The sequence below is a fragment of the Channa argus genome, chromosome 5 (assembly GCF_033026475.1).
Source record: "Channa argus isolate prfri chromosome 5, Channa argus male v1.0, whole genome shotgun sequence".
Taxonomy (NCBI): Eukaryota; Metazoa; Chordata; class Actinopteri; order Anabantiformes; family Channidae; genus Channa; species Channa argus.
Genome location: NC_090201.1, coordinates 27,893,496 through 27,906,261, shown reverse-complemented (window position 1 = coordinate 27,906,261; position 12,766 = coordinate 27,893,496). Strand labels below are relative to the sequence as shown.

General features: G+C 43.6%; 1 protein-coding gene across 4 annotated transcripts in view; it reads right to left on the bottom strand.

Moving 5' to 3' along the window:
- The window catches only part of grm7 (glutamate metabotropic receptor 7), a 210,948-nt gene extending 206,234 nt beyond the window's left edge, over positions 1-4,714 (bottom strand). For 3 of the 4 annotated variants that reach the window (XR_010914455.1, XM_067505107.1, XM_067505105.1), the window contains exon 1: positions 2,564-4,712. Coding sequence is in view for 3 of the 4 variants with exons in the window: in XM_067505107.1 (XP_067361208.1) it covers positions 2,564-3,076 (513 nt within the window). In the remaining variant the exon portion in view is untranslated. Of the gene's footprint in view, positions 1-2,563 lie in introns of all 4 variants that reach the window. The other variant, XM_067505108.1, reaches the window with a different exon arrangement.
- Positions 4,715-12,766: the final 8,052 nt, after the last annotated feature.

Here is a 12,766-nt window from a genome sequence, read left to right as displayed (position 1 = left end):
TTACGAGTACGAGTACAAGTACCCAGAAGCTGGCTCGGACCAGATGCAAATGCTTTTCCTCAAAATGTGCCCGAATAGTCTCACTCCCAAAGTGTATGATGTCCATCTTCTCGGGACAAAATAAAACTACCAGGTGTCACCTGGTATCTGCTGACGTCACTAACGGAACGCGTTAAAATGAAAAAGTGGATTCTTAAGTGGTTAAACGAGTCAACAGGTTGTCATTTCGTTAGCTCCACATGCTCACCTGTTACTACAGGATGTGGTACTGTCCAGCTGGAAGATACTACCTAGCCTGAACAAAGAGGGGTGTCTGTGTACAAATATGAACAAAGTTTTTGTCATGATACTAATCAACACACTTTTTAAAGGTTCCATAACCATGATAACGGAGGCATGTGGCTCCTCAGGTTGAGTAAACACCTGAACATGAAAAACATCTTGTTTTGGGTCAAAACTACAACAGCTACAGTCATTAAATGAATGGTGTGTTCACAAATACAGATACTAAGTACGATAGTAATTGTAGTTATGGGGAAGTGGAAATGGGAAGATGGGGGAATGTTTTAACACAGGGGCTTTCAAACGGTGGCACCCGGCCCTCTGGTGGTCCCTGACTGTGGATTCACTGTAGGAATCAATGTTTTTGTGAAAGAACTCTGTAGAAACACTGTTCTATGTGCATTTTATTGCTTTTGAAGATTAAAAAAAAGAATAAGAATAAATATAAAAAACTGACTTTCAGTTTGAATAGTTTCCACTGAAACTGTCCTTGGTAATGGTTAATGTGTCCCTCACTACCCAGGACATTGGTCCTCAGGTTGGTCCCCACTCAGAAAGTTGGTCCCTGGGACACAATCAATCAAAGCTCTCCATGGTAACGAATCGTCCCTTTTTCTCAATCCCAGTTAAACACTGAGTAACTGGGACACCAGCTTTAACATGTCACATAAGACTGTGCCATGAATTCAAAAACCCACATCTCTGCCCTACATGTACTGCACAGACATTTTGTTGGCTCTGAGCTGACCTTTGGGGTGGGGGGCAGCAGCCGTAACTGACTTTTCTAGGGAGGGACAGGGAGATTAATTAGCCTCCATTTTATCACGTCACCCCCACTCCCTCCCAAATCTTTGCCATATCTGACCCATTAACCTTCAGCACCTTGATTCCTGCTCCCAACGTGACTGCATGTAGTCACGTGGTGAGGTGGACACACCGGGACGTACGAGGAGGCCGACTGTCTGTTCACACAGCTTCACTGTGAAAACTTTCTGCTTTTTTAATGTCTGTTAAATTAAATCCAGCCTGACCAATCATGGCCAATAAATTATTGTCTAAATCTGCTTTAGATAAGAAGCTGGCGAGAGTCAGAACAGGCCCAAAGCCAAAGCTTTGAGACACGTACAAAGGCTACTGAGCTGCAACTCGGAAAGAAATAAAACATCTTAAACCATCCAAACATCCATCCGCCACCTAAGAACTTGCAGACTGCAGACTGAGAAAAGGCCAAACATGAGACAAACTGGGGACAATACAACTGATTGACTTCACTAAGCTCCTCCTCATCTCCAGCTTCACCTGTCGAGGGCTGGTGAGGGATGGGGACCGAAGGGAACCAGCTTTAGTTGCAGTGAACACAGAGTAATAAACCGAGTCATCATACTTATGAACGACTTTTTACAGGAACGGAGAAATCAAGCAGAGGCTACTGTACAGGACCGAGGAGCCAGTTGCACTGAAGTATCCTGAAGATATCTGTGCAGCTGTGAAACTGATGATGATGATGTTCAACAAGCAGCAGTAGAACTGGAGGAGAATCCACAGCAGAGGAGCTCTTCCTCTCTCTCTCCTTCAGTCTTCACTTTAACAAAGCTAAACCTGATCCCTCCAAACCAAATGCAAACGGAGTTTAAATGTTTTTGCATTAAAATTCTGTCAGAACTCCATAGAAGCAACAGCCTGCGTTTAAGATGGAATAAAAGTGGATAAGAAATAAATGCAGGGCATAAGTGATGCACTCAGCCCCTGAAAACTTTAACTTTTGTCAGAAAAACCATTTAGCACAATGCAGCCTGTTTCATTTAGACTAAAATCATCAAACACTAGGAACCATTTGGCTGTAACACAAACAGCATTTGAATCCATCCGGAAATCGCTATGAAGGCCACGAAACTCTGACTAAAAGCTTCTTACTGACCACCTCAACCCGGCAGTCAGTGATTAGAAGTCAACAGCAAACCGTCCTCTACAGCTCCAACCTGAGCCCAAGGACTCTTCATAGGCCCAGCGTCCCAGTCCCACAGCACACATGTCTCTCAGAGGGTTTTCCACAAAAGCAGCTCACAGGCTCACAGGCTGCAGGCGTGGGAAGGGGGTGGCGGATACTGTAGAGGAATCCATTACAAATTGGATTTGGGTGAGAAGAAATAAATCCTCCAGTACAGTGGAGACTCAGAGAGGCAACAGGCCTCCAGCATCTCCACTGTGAAGCATGTGGAAAAGTGTGTGTGTGTGTGTGTGTGTGTGTCGCAGGTGGAGGAGAGGAACGTGCGGCTCCTACCTGGAAGAGGCGCAGGATGTTGGCGACCATGATGGACACCGAACTGGCCGACGCTCCAATGACCCCGACAACTTTCTCGGGCTTCACAAACACCGGCGGCTCCCCGTTGGTGCACCGCACGTCCGACGTGTCCTTCTGGATGAGCGCCTGCACGAAAGTTAGAGACTGCTCCAGCGCGTACGTGTCCCGGGAGCAGGTGTCCAGGATCCGCGCGCCCAGGGTGACGTTGGGCAGCAGCTCGTCGTCGCCGTTAATTTGATCCAGGGCGTACATCATCGCCTCGAGCCGGTGGATGCCGTTTTCCTTCTTGATGTCCCCGCACGGTATTCCCGGAACCCCCCTGGCGTGGACTGGGAAGAGCCCCCCCAGCGTCACGTCGCCCTCCACCCGGATCGAGTGCGGCGCGTAAATCTCCTGGGAACCGGCGAGGTCCAGGAAAGCATGAACCATCCACAACATCCGGAATGTAAAGAAGGGCTTTAGCTGGGGGTGCGTGTGCGAGTGCCTCCCCATGACTGGATCCGCTCCCTCCCCACCAACAGTTAAATCAAGGCAGCTCCGCCACAGACTCCGACTGGGGAAATGTAGAAGCACTTTTTAGGATAGTTTCACGAATCCAGCAATCGAGTTCATTGCTGTCGTCGATCCAGCGGAGGAAGCTCAGGTGTCAGGTGGATGGGCTACTGTAAATCCGCAGGTAGATCCTGACACATCCAGAGCGACCGATTCACCAGTGCGTTGTCCCCCCGAAACGCTGCTGCTGCTGCTGCTGCTGCACGCAGCCACAGTCGCTTGTTGCTTGAGGACCCATTTCAGGATTTTAGAGGAGAGGAATCAAAGGAGGAGACGGCATCAGTGGTTCAGGAGAACAGCGAAGAAGTAGTTAGAGCTCCCCGTTAATTCCTGTAGGCTACCCCGGTATTCCGCCTGTGGAGACCTGCACGAACCAGCCCACGATCGCCTCTGATGTCATACTTAATAACGGGAGTGAATGAGCTCACACCTGCAGGTGTAGTTTCCTCGAGCGTGAAAACAAGGTGTGAGGACAGGGAGGGAGGGAGACGGCGCTGAAGCGGCGCTGCTGAGTGCGCTCCGCCGGGAGCCGAGCCGTCGGCGACACGCTCCTCACTGCTCCCGCGAGCCCGGGTCCACGGTCACCTGTCTGCGTTCGGATGCTGCGGGAAGGAGGAGCAGCAAGGTGGAGCTCTGTGCTGCTGAACGTTTGTGCGCTGAATGTGGAGTCTGCTCACGGAGCCGGAGGACAGAAGCCCACCTCTCCCTCTCTCCCTCTCTCTCTCCACCCACGCGCGTTCGTGCAGCTCCGTGGTTCCCACTGCCACAACAGAAACGCACGAATGCGCGGAAAAAAAAAAAGCTTCGGAACTGAGCAGAACTCCTGTTATTATGCATGAGCACGCGAGGAGAGGAGCGCGTTGGCCTGAGTTTGGTCTTTAACAGCTCTCAGAAGACATTTCTTCACCTTTTTTCTGATTTATGTGAATTGCTCCACATGTGATCAGCTACCGATGGCAGCTTTCGGAAAATGAAACTACTCACTAATTCCCTCTGTATTTCTAGTGGATTCACTGATGATTCGCTGAGAAACAAAGTCATAAAGGTTAAATAATCTCAGCGTGTTACCAGCGTCCATCTGTCCGGGATCACTTGGTTTTACACCAATTAACCTTTTGCAGCAACTGGTCATAAATGATTTGACAGCTGCTGACACCATCCTCACAGTGAAGCGGGGTCAGGGGACCACTCACAGACCAGGAGGAGTGACCCACATTTAAACCTCCCAGAACATCTGTGGAGAAACCCAAACACACTCCTGTTGTTTCAGGGAATATGATTCTGTAATACAGGAGAAAAGTTCCACAGACGTCCCCCATAAGTCTATTACAGCTGCTCACGTAAAGACTTTGTCCATCACATGTAGCTCAAACCTTCAGCCGAACATGTAAGATTGTCAAAGATGTGACAAAACATATGGAAACATAATAAAAATGTGAATACATGATAAACCAACATACCTGGGTCACACTGTGATGCTCGGTCAAAGTCTGAACGACAGGTTTGAAAAATCACCGTTTTATATCATCAGTGTCATTTTCGACAACATTACAAACTATTCTACACACAGCAACACGGCAACCAGTGAAGAAAAAGAAGTCACCACAACCAGCATCCACATCTCTGACGACTCTAAAGCTCAGGTTTGGATGCACCTGCTGAACATCATCACCATCACGTGACACGCAGAGAAAGACCTGTGTGTAGATACACGCTGCTTATTCTTTTAGTGTTTTAGCCCATATTTACATTTTAAGCACCTACTCAAATCCCTGAAATGTCGCTGTCGCTGTCTTCTTGTTAAATTTTTTCTTGTCTTCTGACGCACCGGTTGTTGTGTTGCTCCTGTTTGTCTCATGTGTGGAATTATAAAAAATGACACTGATGACATGCAGCGGTTTTATCCACCAGATTTGCATATGATTAATCAAACCTGTCGTTCAGACTTTTTTTTGTTTTAGTTATTTTGTGGTTTGTCATTTATTCATATTTGAATTGCCTCTTTCATCTATAGACAGCAGCATGGTGGTGGAGTGGTTAACACTGCTGCCTCACAGCTAGGAGGTCCCTGGTTCGAATCCTGTGCAGCCTTTCTGTGTGCATACTCCAAAGACATGCCCCACCCTGGACAGCTCTTCTGTCTGTCTCTGTGTTGGCCCTGAGACAGACTGTAGACCTGTCCCAGGTGGGGCCTATAACAGCTGGGATAGGCTCCAGCCCCCAGAGGTTACAGATAATGGATGTATGAATAAAGAATGGACAATAAAATATGAATAAATGACTTTTTCCCAGCATGAAAAGTCTGATTGTTGCTGACACTTGTCGGATATCTTGTTCCTGCCTGGTGGATGGATACCGATGCTGCTACAGCAGCTGAGACAGCGTGTCCTTCACACAAACATGCTACAATTAGGTTAGTGGACATCACTGTGTCTCACCTCCTTCCTGCCATATTTCACTGTAAGGTTTCATAAAAACAACCTTTGTGTCTCCAGACCAAGAAAAAAAAACACATTTGATGAATTTTCCTGCCAAACTGTAGACAAAACGTTTTGTGTGTGATTCTATAGGAAAATGCTTTATGTGCAGATTTGCGACCACATTACGAGGTGATTGAACTGTTGTATTGAATTTCTCTCAGACGTTACACTCAGCTATCAGAGGGAATATAATGAATCGCTGCTGCCACGGAGACGGGAGCAGCTCTGGTAAATACAGGGGCGGTTAGAGAAATGACCAGTCACATGTTTGATCCCAGACACAACTGTTCACACATCACACATCCTGTCAGAGCTTCTACCCTCTCAGTTTTTTTTTTTGGGGGGGGGGCTTGTAGCATCACTAGACTCTGTGACATACAGTGTGTGAGTTTAACTCCTTAGTAAAGACTTATTTAGCATTTAGCTCAAAGCTAATTATCTCACTGCTCTTCTATTGTATCCGTATTGTGCTACTTTATTTTCCGGTAGAAATACTCATATTATTCGAATCCATAACTGAAGAGACAATTATTTGTCATTTGGTTCATTGTATTCTGTGCGTGTCACATTAATCGGGGACTCTAAAGACAATAAATAACTGTCTAATGTCTCTAACATGGACATGCATGGACACATCCTTCAGAGACTCTGACCCTTTGGGCCCATTAGGTCCCGTTCAGTGTTGGTGTGTGACAACAACACTGATACACTGGAGTATCACAATATTACTGTATTGAATCTCATAAACATTATAGATTTGTACATTCAATTAAGAGTTTAAATGCAAACCAGGATGCAGACGGTGGTTTAGTTTGTGTGAGTAAAAACATGCATATTTTTAAAGGAACTACAATATAAAACCTTCCTTGTAGTATTGCAATATCTCACAATATATCAAATTGTAATTCCTGTACATTGAGACAGACTCTCGCCAATCCACAGCCCTACAGTGATTCAGCCATGTCTAACTGCCTGTTGAATCCCGTCGTCATGATTGTGACACCTTCACATTATAAAAAGAATTGCATTTTACTTGTGCTAAGTGTGATGCACCGCTCAGCGAGCCCCTGCTCCTACATTCAATCACAGTTTACTGGCAATTTTCTATCCTTGAAAGGTCAGAGTGGCCTCTCGCCGAGTAAACTAATTTAATGCATAACTTAAGTCTGAATAAAGAGCCCACAGAACGTGATTAGGTAGCTGTTACTTGATCAGTTGCTGACATTTGTGTGTAAAATGAAATAACCATTATTAATCACCAGCACACGTCTCAAGGTAGAGACACAGCAGCTCTCTTGGCAGCGCTCTGCTCTAATCAGATGGCAGGAGAAGCCACTGTGGAGCCGTGTTGGAGCAAAGCCACCAGCTCTGGAGATGGCGGAGGTCGCATCTGAAATGCTGTTATCAAACATGCAATACTGTCCAACAGCTCCATGTTTATGGTTGTTGTTCAAAAACAGCTACGTGGAGGCGGGGGGTCCCATGGCGAGGGGGGGGGGGGGGGGGTGTCTTAGTGTAATTACATCAGCTCAAGTATTTGTTTGTTCTTTGGGCCAAATGTCTGAACAGATGGGAACTTCCATGTGAAGTGATGGATGATGGAAAAGTGGTACTTGAGTTTTCTTCTTCCCACCACCATCCAGACAAACATCACGAGTCCTTTAAAATAGAATTCAGTTTCAGATTAATATATTTATATTTAGATATTTAGAGAAAGTCTTGATGTTTTTAAAAGCAAATTTGAGACCCACGTCTTTAGCCTGGGTTTTAATTAAAATATGTCATGTGTTCTGTTCGCGTGCATTGGCTTGGGATGCAGAAGGCCACAGGCTCAAATCCCACCCCACCAGGTGTGGCCCCATCCAGCCACCAAGGGCCACCCTGGGCCCAGATAAACTTACATAACTTACATAAATGAGCAATCTTTACTTGTTTATTAACAGTATGAACTTTCCTCAAACTAAAGTCACTGCACCAGTAGGAGGCAGCAATTGACCAAAGAGGTTTGACTTTGACAGGAAAACTTGTAGGAAACTTGTAGCATCATGGCTCAGTTTGAGTTGTTATCAAACCATGACTGAAGAGAATGTGAGCAACAAGAAAAATTGTGTATAACTGATTCTGAAATACTAAAGTTACAAAATCGCCTTTACTAAGAACTGCACTACCTAACTTGGGAAACATGCTTTCTGTCTGTGCATATGACAATAAACACTTTGAATCTTTGACGTAACAGTAACAACTACTTGATGTTTTTAAAGTAAGTTTGCACAGTTTTAACTAGTAAATCAGTTTCCTGTTGAAGTACAACTCACACACTCAAAGTTGCAGGAAATTCAACATTAATGAAGTGTGTTGTTTGGAATATGGTACATAGCACATTAAACCTGTAAAAATAGTAATTCTGAGTAATCTATAGTAAAAGAAAAGTAAACCTAGAGCAAATTTTCCTGTAAATGCTCTGCACTTATATAGAGCTTTTCTACATATTGGTCCTCAGATTATTTACTCTGCTTCTCATTCACCCATTCGCACACACACACACTCACACACACCGATGGGGGAGCTGCTGTGCAGCTGGTCACTGGGAGAAACAAATGGGGCATTCGGTGTCTTGCTCAGGACACTTTGACGCGTGACTGGAGGAGTAGGGGATCCAGCGGACGACCGCTCCACCTCCTGCGCCACAGTCTCCCTGCACTGTACAGAGTCTCTTTAGTTGTCTAAACTCAACTGTAAGCGCAGTACACACAGTCAGTACACACAGTCAGTACACACAGTCAGTACACACAGTCAGTACACACAGCCCCTTTCCACATGTTTTGTTGTTGCTGTTTGAACGTTTTTTTAAAAGTGAAGTTAACTAATCGGAATTTACAGTGTAGGTTATGTACTCTGTGTTTTAAGTATTAGCGTTAATACTTCAAACGAAACACAGTGCCCAGTATTGTCAGAGTGCACGGCCTCCAACAGTCCAGCCTCACTTAACCCAATTAGACTCTAAGTGCTGGCATCCACTGGTAGTTAGTGCTGCAGATGAAGTACAGCGACGTAGCTGTAAACGTTTTTATTGTACTACATGTTCACTCTTCCTCTGTCTTCGTGCCTCAGGAAACCGTCCAGGGAGACTCATTACGTACAGTATATCAGCTGTTGGAAGATGGTGTCTATCCAATTCCTCCTTGACAGATCCAGTTTAGTTTTTCCTAAAACTGTGTTTTGTTTGCCACATCCTACTATGAATTTAGATGTTTGGTTTTTTTTTGTCTGTGCTGCATTTTCTATTGATGCTGTCAGGGCCCTGACACAGCACACCGACCTCAAAGAGCTGCTCCAGACAGAGATTGATCAAACACTTCGCATCATCTCATGTTTCCAGTTAAGATGACATCAGACGATCAGCTGACTCTGCTGTTAGTATTTTTTTAGGTGTCTCTACCAAAACAATGAGCCGTATCATAACTGCAACTTTGCTTTACATCTACTGGCCCAGTCAGTACTGCAGGGAGCTTTTAGTACAGTGCAGGATTTTAGTACACTTTCGAGGTACTTGTACTTTAAAGTATTTCGATTTAATAAAATTTTCCTTTTGCTCCACAGCTTAGAGGAAAATATTCTACGTTTTACTCCATTACATTAATTTTACAGCTTTGGTTACTAGTTTTTGCAGATTTAGATTTTTATAAAAATAACACAGACACAAATGTTCACCTTTGAGAAAAAAAACCTGCACATTAAGTTATTAACAGCATCAAATCCAATAAGTATTTTAGCATTATACTATCACTTTTGTACCTAGTGTAAAAAACTTGATCATCATCGTACAGTACTTAGAACTTTTACTTGCAGTAGTATTTTAAGGAAAATATGAGCAAATTTACTTTAGTGTTTGTGTACTTTTACGAAGTATGCGAGTTTGCAAAACGGCTAGATAACTGTAGTTGAGTAAATTAAACAATATTTCTGTCTGTAATGTAGTGAAGTATACAATAAAGTGCTATTAGACAGTATTACTATATCAGTACAAATACATCAAAATGTGCTTTTAAAAGTTGTTTAAGTTGTTTAACACTGTTTAAGATGCTTTACTGATGCCAAGAGGTTAATGTTTACCCAGTGATGCTGAGTGCAAGAAACGTTTCTCTAGTCAAGTAAAAAGTACATTTTGCAGTACTTGATGCTGAGCAGCCAGTCAGTCGTGCAGATCATACCTCAGACCAAAGCCTGACAAAGTCCTGAATCTTGGTCATGGAGGAAACCACAATACTTCACCATTGGGATGTATTTATGTTGGAATGTGGTTCTTTTAATGCCGCATGTTGCTCCTGAACATTTCAACCTCATTATGCCAGTCCACAAAGTTTCAAGAGGCCGTCTGATAAAGCTCAGATATAGTGACGTCTTTTACAGAGCAGCACTTTCCTCTGTTGTATTCTGCCGTGGAAATCATCAGATGAGAGACATTACTCACTTCAAATGATTCCTTGAAGCCTTTAGCTGTTACTCTGGGTTCTTCTTTACCTAGTTGACCTCCTGCATCTTGTCTTTGGAATCATCATAGATGTACGTCCACTTCTCCTAAGAATATCCAAAGAATTAACAACATAAATAACTAAAGATTAGTCTGTAGTACTTTTCCAGCTTTAGGAAAATGAACAATTTATGATCCTGAGTCACTTAAAGATGTTTTCAGCAGATTCTTCCTGTTGAATTCAAAATAATCCCCACATCCAGTTTCATGAATTAATGAGTCCGGTGTGAACAAGAACAATGCAGTGATTGAGTTGTTAGAGGTCAAATACGTAGTTGGGTCCTTCTTGTCCAATTTAAACAAATTTCCAAAGAGTTCACTTACTTTTTCTAGCCAGCGTAAGATGTTCCACTGCTGGCTTCTATAAAGTGATGGCTCATCATTCAGACAGAGGAGGCTTTTACTTTAATGTTCCTTACAGCTTCATTCAGACATGAATTTGTGGAAAGAGCTGCGTGGGATATCGGGCACCTGGTGCGTGAGAGCGAGCCGAGAGAAAAAGCACTGAGGGAAAAATGTTGTGACAGCAAGAAAGACGGGTTTTCTGTTCTCTAGCTGGCTGCATCACTGATGGCTTTCGAAACTTATTGTGCTGTTGAAGCCTTAATGGATGAACTGAGCCACCTGCTCAACGTTGTCCTGATGGATATTCATCTCTTCATCTGTGCAGTTGGCATAAATGTATTTCTACTGAGGACGTAGAAAAAGCTTGATGGTCAGATGTGAGGATGGTGGAAAAAGTGGAAGAGAAGGTGGGAAAATTATTTTTACAAATGATCTGATATGAGATCATTTTGCATTTTGTCATTTTTTTGGATAAAACTGACCTGGATATTTTTTAGACGTGGTCTAAAAAATAAGTACTACTGGGAAACAGATTCTCACATTTTCCTGTTGATGCAGTATAACGTCGCTGTTTCTGAAGCAAAGTGGGATGTGAGTAACATCTTGAATGATGCAGCAACGGAGCCGGAAAAGCTTGTGTGGTCAACGGCAACACAAAGCACTGGATGTGTCCAACACGTTCTCATCCCAAAGCATCAGATAACGTCACATCAAATTGATGTATCATATTGATGCCACAGGACTATTGGACCATCCAGGAGCGCCGCCATTTGATGCCATGGGAAAGACTTTATGCACACAAATACTTTGTTAGGTTTGAGAGAACAACTTCAGGATCACTCATAAAAGCAAACCACTACAAACATAACCCCGGTTTTCTGTCACCATCCACCACCCTGTCCACCTACCTACAAGACCATCTTTAGCCATCAAAAGCTGAAGCACTGGGGTTTCTATTGTTCTGAAAGCTCCCATCAGTGATCGACGACACAAACGGGGAACCCTAAGGCTCAGCATGTAACGCAGTGGGACTGGACAAAGGGACGTTTATTGACGCCCGGGAATAAGAATAGGCTGATGTATCCGTTTGTGTAGAAAAACGTCAATGGTTGGGGACAGAGTAAAACCAACACTTGTCCTACATTTAAAGACGTACTTAGTAATGAGATGGTGATACGATGAAGAATGAAGATGGAACAAAGATCAGCTCAAACGCTGCCACAAGAGAGACTTGTGATAATGCTGCAGGCTGTAACGACTCCTTGTTGTTATACTATGAAGCCTCTTGTGTCTACTGTACATGACACAATTGAGGCGCTGATGTTGCCCCCTGAGACTCATTTGGGAGGCTTTCTTGATAATTGAGAGTGAGAACATCATATTGTGAGTGGGCGATCAATGCAGGAGTTTCAAACCAGAACAAATGGAGACAGTGAAAGCAGCACAACACTGCTCACTATAGTTTGGATTTAAAGAAAACACTCAACAGCAATAAATCGACACATTAGCATAAATACATACATAAGAACATGACAGAAATTAGCAACTGCACATTTCAAAGTTCTTTCACTGAAAACTAACCATTTCAAAATGATCTCTTCTTCCCCCCCACGGACCAGAATCCACTCTGTGTATCAAAGAAGGATGTGGACATGGAGCCTTTTTAACCTGTAAACTGAATTGAGTAGTTTGACAACATAAAAGTGAGGATGTGGAGAGTTACTTTCAGCTTCTGTCTGATGCTGGAATTTACGCCAGCACTTTTTCCACATTTTGTTATGTTACAGCCTTATTCCAAAATGGATCACATCCATTATTTTCTTCTACATTCTACAAACAATACCCCATTATCACAACGTGAAAAAAACTTTGAAATTTTTGAAAATGTATTAAAAAATAAAAACGAAACAAATCACATGTACATAAATATTCATTACTTTTGCCATGACACCGATAATTGAGCTCTGGTTCATCCTGTTTCCACTGATCATCCATCATAAATACATAAATGCAGTGGTGGGGGAAGAGTCTTCAACTTCCTAGGAGGAACATCAGCCGAGGAACAGTTCCACACAAGTGACAAAGGCGCAGTTCAGGAAGTGGTGTTGTGTGTGGTGCCACCGCTCAGCTCCGCCCCTGAACTCAAGGGAGGTTGATATTCATTGAGTATCACATGTTAATGGTGACATCTGGATTCATTTGTTAAGACGAATGTTGGAGCAGAAACTGGAAGTTTCTACAAGACGCAAGTTCAGGATAAGCATCATAACACAA